Consider the following 10,294-nt stretch of genomic DNA (forward strand, 5'->3'; position numbering starts at 1 on the left):
TTGGGGGGGGGGAGAGAAGTGGGCTCTATTTTTTTTCTTTAGGAAATCATATTTCCTCCGGTAATGGGCAATTTCTAGAAGCTTACTTATCCCATTTCCCACCCCCAAGACACTCAATGTTCAAAGCTTGTTTATTAAACATGGAAAGACAACAAAACACACCAATTTCAGAATATACAGGAGAAAGTGTTTTAGAATGGCTGCCCTGCCAAGTGCTCTTTTAAGATTTACTGACCTGCACTTTGGCTTCAGTCAAATTCAGACGTCCTGCAATCTCTTCTCTGAGGGAGGAACATTGCACATGTTCAGTATTTAAAATGAAATATATCACACACATTATTCTATCTCCCCCCCCCTCCGTGCAGTTTTCCTTAATACAGCTTGAGGCTTGCTTTAGGGACTTTTCCCACGGATAACTTATCTGTACTAAATAAGATAGAAAAATGGAATATATGTGAAAGTTCCTGGTGGTGTGTCTGTTGAATATGACTCAATCCATTTTTCTGTTTGTGGAACAGCAGAGAATAATACTGGAAATCTTTTCTTGGGAGGTCCCTACGTGAAAATAAATAAAACGCCAAAAGCCTTTAAAAGAAGAGTTTTTAACTGGAGTGATTTCCAGGGTTTATTGTAAAGGGAGAGGGGAACTCCTAAGGAGGAACTCTATACCATCGGCTCAAGGGAGGTTCTTTTTGTGCTCTTTGGCGGGCGAAGGCTGAATATAGCAGAACTAGAGAGAAGGCCTCTAAACCTCACACCGGCTTGTCCTAGTCCCCCATTCCTGTCGGGCCGAAAAGGCCTGCGTCTTCGTACCGTACAGGTATCGGGACCACAAGGGGTCCCGAGAAGGCAAGCGAAGGAAAAAGTTCGCTGGCTTTTAAACGCTCAAAACTCTTCAGCCTGGGAACAGCGCTCCACGTGGCAGGACCGAGACTAGGGTGAGGAAATACAGGTGCTCGCCTCGTGCGCAAAACTAAAGTGCTCAGAAAAAAACTGAGCAATCACCATATATATTTTAATGCAATATTCAAAATGTAAAAATTAATGCAAATTTTAAATAAAGCACGGTCAATCTGACTTTCTCTTACTCGCTTCACCCTAGTTCCGCTCCTGTCTTGTAGCCCCACAAGCTCTCTGCAAGCACTGCCCCAACGCCTGAGAGCAAGGACGAATCCTGGCGTCCTCAAACGCCCTAAGCGGCTTTTGGCTTAGGAGAGGAGTAATAGGGTCCTGGGAAAGAGCCTAAGACTCCCTGGGGTGGGCCCGAGCATTCTGCGCGCCTGCGGAGCAAACTACTTACCGCGTGAACACGTCGGGGTATTGAATGCGATGGAAAATGTCCTCCAGTTCCTGCAGCTGCAACTGGGTGAACGCGGTGCGGTAGCGGCGCTGCTTCCTCTCAGCGATCAGTGGCCCCACCGCGGCCGGAGGGACAGGCTCCTCCAGCTGCTGCGGGGGCGCCAAGCCGCCGCCTAAGCCGCCCTCCGGGTTTTCGTCGTCGAAGGGGTTCGGCTGCCTTGTGCCAACGTAGTTTACTGCCACCGCTTTGCGCTTACGTTCGGAAGCTGTATTCTCCTCTCCTCCCGTTAAAAGCAATGAGGCCAAGGTAGGCTTCGTCTCTGGGAAAGGACGAAAGCAAAAGAGACACCGGAGGGTAGGAACCGACCGTGCGTGGGCAGGAGGGGCCGTGGGGTCGCGATGGAAGATAGTGGCGAGAGCCCCACAGTGTCCCGCGCACCCACCCTTCCCAGGGAAAGTTCCTCCCCTGGAGTTTGCCAAAGCACCTGTCCCCGTCTAGGCACTGACCATTCTGTTCTTCTTCCTCCCTACCGACCCCCACGCTGCGGTAGCCCACGTCGTAGTGGCTGCACCCGAGATTATTATGCTCCATGTCCGAAGTGCTGTCGATGAAGCCTAGTGCATACGTAAACTCTTCACTGGGGTCCGCGGCAATCCCTGGGTGGCGGCAGGAGCTGGGACCAACTGCCCGGTGGGGTGCTCTTCTGGCTCCCGTACCTCTTCAGGCACGGAGGCTGAGTCTTGCGCGCCTTATATAGAGGGTACGTTGCCTCCCGCAGGTTCAAAGTGTATGTGCTCTGTCTGTTACACGTCCCCTATTAGCTTTCACATTACCTCAAGTGAGTGTCAGTGGGACCTGACGGGGGCGCGCTCGCTGCCAGGGCGTGTTAGAAAACAGGGTGATTATTTATGTAAGAGTGGCTGGTAGTGGGCATGCTTGTGTGGGGAGCTGTGACTCTAACTTGCAATTTAACGGACTACTCCCAACTCCGATAAAATATCTGATTGGAGGATGGGGCTGTGGTGGATAGAGAACGCCGTGTTAGGTGGAGGGAGGCAAAACTTCACTCTCAGTCCAGGAGTTTGTGGAGAAATATTTGTAACATATTCCTCCGCTCAACCTTCGATGTTCCCAAGGCTTCAGAGGACGGTGTGCCTTGCTTCCTCAGAGGAAAAGACAGAGATAGGGCTGGCTGGGGAAAGAGCAAAGCCCTCAGCAGCCCATGCAGGCTGAAGCGAAGTTGTTAGTGTATCTTGCATTGGGCTCTGAGCGCGACATACCCCTCCTAGGACTTGGTGAATGATGGATAGGATTGTCTGGTTCTGTTCCATTCATACCTAAAGTCCACTTATCTGGCTAGTGATTAAGACGAAATTATTAGCTTGGAGGCTGCTTGTACTGGGTTTTGCTATCAGATCTCACCGTGATTTCCAGGAGGGGTAGTTTTTAGTTAGGTTTGCAAGCAGTCCGGGTGCTCAGATGCATGCTGCAAGAAACCCAACCTGCTTCTTGAAAAAGCTCCAACGACTTCAGATATTTAGTAATGAACCCACGTCAGACTGCAAGTGTATAAACCCGCCAAGTGCTTAGTGCATCCAAGAATGCCTAGGCTTAACGGGCTCCTTCCTTCAGTTCCTGGCACATGCAGCATCTCCTGTGCTTCTTATGGCACCCAGCTCTGCAAGGCGCCCAAGAACGCGCCTTATTCCCAGGGCCAGTATTGTAGCAGGTGCCTAAAGCGCACCTTGTTCCCCAGCCAGTAGGCCAGGATTGCACCCTCAGAAGAGTTCCCACCTTCCTCACTACTTCTCCTCCCCTTTCCTTTAATGCGCTTATATTTCTGAGCTGCTTTTCTCTACTAATGTGACAAATAAAAAAGGACCAGGCCACAATTGAAGGCTCATGGTTCTTCCTCCAAGAAGTGTTTGCAGGTGCTCCAGAATATGTTAATGTTCTTCATATTTAAGAATAACTTTTAACAATGGGCCCTCTCCTTGGCACTGTACACAATTTATCCTACTTTTACCTTTACAACCACCATTTTTATCATCCCATTTTTTACACAGAAAACTGAGCCCTAGATAAGCCAGGCAATGTGCCCAACCATGGTCATACCAGAAAGTTTGATTACAAAGTATGTGTACTTTTCACCATATTACTGCTATCTTATTTCAAAACAGTAAATAATGGTGAGGTTCCAGGCTGGAATGGAGGAGGGGGAAGGAGAACATTAGGCAGAGTCTTAAAAAGAATTCTGAGTCCCAGGGGTCTCCTCCTCCTCCTGCACTGGTTCAGGCCTCTTTCCCGTTGCTGATTCTCCCTAAGCCAGAAGTTTGGGATCCAGGAGTGCCGGGTTTCTCAGCCCATCTCTTCACTTTTGCTCAACACTGAGGGGACGCCAACGGGACCAGGATGCTACATGTATTGGCTGCTGAGCTGGTTCCTTTTTTTAAAGTTTATTTACTTTAAGAGAGAGAGAGAGCAGAAGAGGGGCAAAGAGAGAGGGAGAGAGAGAGAATCACAAGCAGGATCCACACTCAGCATGGAACCCAATGCAGTCTCGAACTCATGAACCTGGACGGGGTCATGACCTGAGCTGAAATCAAGAGTTGGATGCTTGCCGATTGAGTCACAGANAGACACAGGAGGTAGAGGTGAGATGATCTGCCCTCCTATCAGGGCCACATTAAGACTTTTGTGGACCCTAGGCATTTTTGCCCTTTTTGGGCCCCTTCCTCCCTAAAAAAAATTTAATGTTTATTTACTTATTTTGTGAGAAAGGGGAAGGGGCAAAAAGAGAGAGAGAGAGAGAGAGAGAGAGAGAGAGAGAGAGAGAATCCCAAGCAGGCTCTGTGTTGTTAGCTCTGAGCCCTGCGGGTATGTGTTTTTGTGAGGGGGTTGATCTCAGGAGCTGTGAGATCATGACCTGAGTGGAAATCAAGAGTCCAAAGCTTAACTGGCTGATCCATCTAGGTGCCCTTTCTCCATAAAACAGATTTTTTCCATAAAGTTTTTTTAAAAATGATACTGTGACTAATGGAGAAATCTCCCTGCCTCACATTCTCAGAGATGGCAGCTGGGAAACTAGCTAATAAATGGTCGACTGACCAATTCATTTTCCAAAAATTGTCAAGGGATGGCAACTTCACAGCCCCTCTCTGACTTTAATCAAGATATTTCTTCCTCAGGGTGGCTCTTGCTGAGTTCTGCTGGCCTCCCTCTCTTTGAGCTAGATACCTGGTGAATAATTTTGGCCTGGGATGAGTTATTATACAAGAGATCCATACATGTTTTAATCATGGTGTGCAGTAGCTTACCTAGTATATTGGTAACAACTCAGGTGTGTTTTCTCACATGGTATTTTCACGGTTTACTCCAGTGCTTTCTAAACTTCATTCAAGTGCTCGTTTTGCTCCTGTAACTAGGAGTCAAGGATAAGATTCCATGATTTTTCTTTAAATTCTGCCTAATTTCTTTGGCCATTGTGACCAGAAAGCTTGTAGAAACGACTGGGTACAAGCATTGACGCATGAATCAGTCACCGTGCCTAAGGATTTCTTTACCTAGCGCACCCTGGGCTCAAGCCTCAAAAGGCCTGCTCCCAGTGCATCTGGGTGGCCCAGTCGGTTAAGCATCTGTCTGACTCTTGATTTTGGCTCAGGTCATGATCTCACAGTTCATGGGATGTCAGCTCCATGCTGAGCGGGGAGTCTGCTTGGGATTCTTTCTCTGCCTCTTTCTCTCTCTGCCCCTCCTACACTTGCTCTCTCTCAACAATAAATAAACTTGAAAAAATGTATACAGTCGCGAATGCAAGAATGTGTGGGTAGGTATGTATATTGATGTATGTTTCGATTTTTTTGAACAACTTGTAAACTCTTTACACTTCGTACATTTCTTAGTGTTCTGCAAAGCAGTGTTGAGTACATAGCAGACATTCAGTAAGGTTTTGTTGATTGGTTGGCAAATATGGAGAATATGAGTAGGGGTGGCTAGTCTTGAATAAGGCCAAGACTGCAGATTTCTAGCGGAGTTTGTCCACCATTGGCCCCAGCCTCTCTCTTTCCTCCCTGCTCAGGTGACATTCTAAAGAGACAAACCCTGAGGTGACAAAGTTCTTCCTAGGAGGTCTGGGATTTACGTGACACTTTTAGATGTAGTTTGAGAGACTAGTTAACATTACAGTCTCCTATTTGTGTGAGGAAGGCTTTGGAACTCCTGTCTGCTTTGAGAAGGCTCTTCTGTCCTGTCCCTTTATCCTTCTTCTTGGTTATCCTCCTTTTCCTTCCTACAGTGCACACGTGCACGTGTGTGTGTGTGTGTGTGTGTTTCCCAGCTCAATGTCAAGTGCTGTGTACAAGGGCCACAGAAGTGAGCAAGACATGGAAAGAAAGACCTGAGATTTTAAGATATGTGGAACAAGACAAATGCCACAAAGAGGAGCAAAGCAATCTTATGGCATTTCAAAGGAGGGAGAGATTGATATTCAGTAGAAATCTGAAAATATATGGAAGAGGTAAAATCTAAGATGAATCTTGAAGTGTGGTTGGGAGGGTTTTTTTATTTGTAAAAAATAATCTTTTTCCTTCTAATTACAAAAGTAATGAATGACTGCTATGATAAATTTGGAAAATATAAAGAAGCCAAAAATAATATAAGTTCACCCATAACCTTGTCTATCATCCAGAGGTGATATTTCAATTTCATTTTTTCTACAGCTTTTTGCAAGTTTTATTTTCCATTTAACTACCTGATATTATATTTTAGTTGTCTAACATTATATCAGAAGTATTTCCTGGGGCTCCTGGGTGGCTCAGTCGGTTAAGCGTCTGACTTTGGCTCAGGTCATGATCTCACAGTTAGTGAGTTCGAGCTCTGCATGAGCCCTGTATCAGGCTCTGTGCTCACAGCTCAGAGCATGAAGCCTGCTTCAGTCTCTGTGTCTCCTTCTCTTTCTGCTACTCCCCCTGCTTGTGCTCTGTTTCTCTCTCAAAAATAAACACTAAAAGTAAAAAAGAGAAGTATTTCCTACACCTTAAAAATGTTGAGGGGTGCCTGGGTGGCTCAATCGGTTGTGTGTCCTACTTAGCTCAGGTCATGATCTCGCAGTTTGTGTCCTCGAGCCCTGCATCTGGATCTGTGCTGACAGCTCAGAATCTGGAGCCTACTTTGGATTCTGGGTCTCTCTCTCTCTCTCTGCCTGTCCCCTGCTTGTGCTCTGTGTGTGTCTCTCTCAAAAATAAATAAACATTGGGGCGCCTGGGTGGCTCAGTCGGTAGCGTCTGACTTCGGCTCAGGTCATGATCTCACGGTTCATGGGTTCGAGCCCCACGTTGGGCTCTGTGCTGACAGCTAGCTCAGAGCCTGGAGCCTGCTTCAGATTCTGTGACTCCCTCTCTTCCTGACCCTCCCCTGCTCACGCTGTCTCTCTCTCTCAAGAATAAATAAAACATTAAAAATAAATAAACATTAAAAAATTAAAAAATGTTTAAAGCCTTGAACAAATGATAACATAGTAGTCTGTTACTCACTCATCCATTTTCTCATTCAGTCATTCTATTAGTATTTATTGCCAGCCATGCACACTATTGCATTTCAATGTCAAAGTGTCTGCCACTTATTATATGCACAATAAATATTTGTTGAATGAATGGTTTTCGGCACTATGCTAGAACTATAACAACTTTCTTTATTTTTTGCCTTAAAAGTTTATATTTGAATTCCAGTTAGTTAACATGCAGTGTTCTATTAGTTTCATGTGTACAATATAGTGATTCTACAATTCTTTTTTTTAATAGTTTATTGTCAAGTTGGTTTCCATATAATACCCAGTGCTCATCCCCACAAGTGCTTCCCATCACCCCAATTCTATACATTACTCAGTGCTAATCATTATGAGTGCTCTTTAATCTCCATCACCTATTTCACTCATCCCCCACTGACCTCCCCTCTGATAACCATCAGTTTGTTCTCTATAGTTAAGAGTATACATATATTTTTTGCTTTTTAAAAAATTTGTTTATTTAAATTCCAGTTAGTTAACATACAGTGCAGTATTGGTTTCAGGAGTAGAATCCAGTGATGCATCACTTACATATAACACCCAGTGCTCGTACCAACAAGTGCCCTCCTTAATGCCTGTCACCCATTTAGCCCGTCCCTTATACCTCCCCTTCAGCAACCCTCAGTTTGTTCTCTGTGTTTAAGAGTGTCTTATGGTTTGCCTCCCTCTTTGTTTTTATCTTGTTTATTTTTCTTTCCCTTCCCCTATTTTAATCTATTGTGTTTCTTAAATTCCACATATGAGTGAAATCATATATTTATCTTTCTCTGACTGGCTTATTTCACTTAGCATAATACACTCTAGTTCTACCCACTTTGTTGCAAATGGCAAGATTTCTTTTTATTTTTTTGATTGCCAAGTAGTATTCCATTGTATATATATGCCTCTAACCAGTGCACTTTTGTGTATGAATTATTTGTGGGAAGAATTTCAATGGCTAAAGTTCAGAGAGATGGGGGAGAGAGTCTAGGCAGATAGCTCAAAATGAAGATGACACAGAAAGGGTGTATTCATGGGCCAATTAATAGTTCAATTGGCTGCAGATGAGCTAGGGGGGGACATGGGAGCCAGGGCTGAAAAGTGATAATCATTCTTCACATTTGTATAGCAATTCCTAATTTAAAGAATGCTTTTGTGAACATTAGTTTATATAATCCTTATGGAATTATTATTTCATTCTTCACATTTGTATAGCAATTCCTAATTTAAAGAATGCTTTTGTGAACATTAGTTTATATAATCCTTATGGAATTATTATTTCCACCTTATAAATGATAAAATTGAGATTTAGTTAGTTGCTTAAGTTTGCAAAGCTAGTAAATGGTGGACATAGAATTGGGTTTTGAAATATATGTTGGAAGTTTGTGTTTTATCTTGAGAGCAATGAGGAATCATTGGAAGGTTTTATTAGTATTATTATCATTAGAAGTAGTAGTAGTAGTAGTAGTAGTAGTAGTAGTAGTGTAGTTGTAAAAGTAGTAGTATTAATTAGTCTAACTTTTTGTTTTGAAATAATTTGACTCACAGAGTTTATAACAATAGTAGTACAGAGAATTCCTTTGTACCTTTCATTTAGTTTTCCCAATGATAACAACTTTTATAACTATAGTACATTGTCAAAATCAGAAAATTGATATTGGTACAATGTTATCAANTGACACTATTGTCATATTGAATTGAAAAATTCTCTATTGTGGGGGGCTGTCCTGTGATGGTAGGGTGTTTAGCAGCATCCCTGATCTCTACCCACTAGATGACAATAGTAACACACCCCCTCCCCCATGTCACTTTTCACAACCAAAAATATCTCCAGACATTGCCAAATGTCCTGTAGGGATGGGAAGAACCATTGCCTATGTTTGAGAACGACTGCATTAATTCAAGTACAGGACTTAATCCAATTCTGTGTGTGTGTGTGTGTGTGTGTGTCTGTGTGTGTGTGTGTCTGTGTCTGTGTGTGTGTAGTTCTATGACATTTTATTTCTTGTATAGATCTGTGTAACCATCATGACAATCAGTATACAGAACTGTTCTGTCAACCCCCAAAAAGCTTCCTGGTATTATACCTTCATAGTGTCCTGACTCCTGGCAGCCACTGATCTATTATCTATCTCTATAATTTTGTCCTTTCAAAATGTTATGTGAGTGAAATCATATGTATATAACATTTGATACTGTCTTTTTTTTCATTTTTTAAATGGATATGGGTATATTTTTTGGAGGTTGTCTTGGCATTTATTTATTTACACATTGCAGCTTTTACTTAAGAATTAGACACTTAACCAAAAAAAAAAGGTGCTTGACTGAAACTCTACACCCGAAAAACAAACAATCCAGTGAAGAAACGGGCAGAAGACATGAACAGACACTTCTACAAAGAGGACATCCAGATGGCCAACAGACACATCAAACGATGCTCAGCATCCCTCCTCATCAGGGAAATACAAATCAAAACCACATTGAGATACCACCTCATTCCAGTCAGAGTGGATAAATGAGCAAATCAGAGGACTTTAGATGCTAGCAAGGATGTGGAGAAATGGGCACCCTCCTACACTGTTGGTGGGAATGTAAACTGTCTTTTTTTTCCTAAACTCAGTAAAATTCCCTTGAAATCTATTTCAGGTTTTTCCTTGTATCATTAGTTTGTTCCTTTTTATTCTTTAGTAGTGTTGCTTAACCATTCACTGGTTACAGACATTTGGGTTGTTTCTGGGTTGTTGTTGTTGTTTTTGTTATCATTAAAGCTGCTGTGAACATTCATGTTTAAGTTTTTGTGTGAACATCAGTTTAACACCTTTGCTATAAATCCCCAAATATGAGATTTCTGGGTCTCATGGTTATATGTTTAATTTTAAAATAAACTGCTAAACAAGTTTTTCAGGATGGCTCTACAATTTTGCATTTCTACTACCAATACCATTAATAGAGTTTCCTTGCATCTTCACAAACATTTGATGCTGCCACTTTTTCTTCTTAGCCATTCTTATAGGTGCGCAGTGATCTCTCATTGTGGATATCTCATTAAGAAAATTTGCATTTTGGGGACACCTGGGTAGCACAGTTGGTTGAGTGTCCAACTTTGGCTCAGGTCATGATCTCCTGGTTCAGGAGTTCGAGCTCAACATTGGGCTTGTCAGCTCAGAGCCCACTTCAGATCCTCTGTTCCCCTCTCTCTGCCCCACCCCTGCTTGCACTCTCCCAAAAATAAATAAATATTTTAAAAAGAGAAAATTTGCATTTTCATAATGGCCGATGATGCCTTTCATGTGCTTCTTTGCCATCTGTATATCCTCTTTGGTGCATATCTATGCATGCTTTTTGCCCATATTGCAAATGGATTGCTTGTTTTTACTGTTGAGTTTTAAGAAGTCTTTATATATTCTAGATTCTTTGTCAGTTATGTGGTTTGCAGTTATTTTCGCATATGT

At 42.9% G+C, this 10,294-nt stretch overlaps 1 protein-coding gene across 3 annotated transcripts in view; it reads right to left on the bottom strand.

The window, feature by feature from the left end:
- The window catches only part of ESX1 (ESX homeobox 1), a 40,044-nt gene extending 37,939 nt beyond the window's left edge, over positions 1-2,105 (bottom strand). For all 3 annotated transcript variants that reach the window (XM_077781113.1, XM_077781118.1, XM_077781109.1), the window contains exons 1-3: positions 1,807-2,105; positions 1,301-1,619; positions 236-281 (exon numbers count right to left, since the gene is read on the bottom strand). In XM_077781113.1, coding sequence (XP_077637239.1) covers positions 236-281; positions 1,301-1,619; positions 1,807-1,891 — 450 coding nt within the window. In that variant the 5' untranslated portion in view covers positions 1,892-2,105. The remainder of the gene's footprint in view (positions 1-235; positions 282-1,300; positions 1,620-1,806) is intronic.
- Between the last annotated feature and the right edge of the window lie 8,189 nt (positions 2,106-10,294).

The sequence above is a fragment of the Crocuta crocuta genome, unplaced genomic scaffold (genome assembly GCF_008692635.1).
Source record: "Crocuta crocuta isolate KB4526 unplaced genomic scaffold, BGI_CrCroc_1.0 scaffold1089, whole genome shotgun sequence".
Lineage (NCBI taxonomy): Eukaryota > Metazoa > Chordata > Mammalia > Carnivora > Hyaenidae > Crocuta > Crocuta crocuta.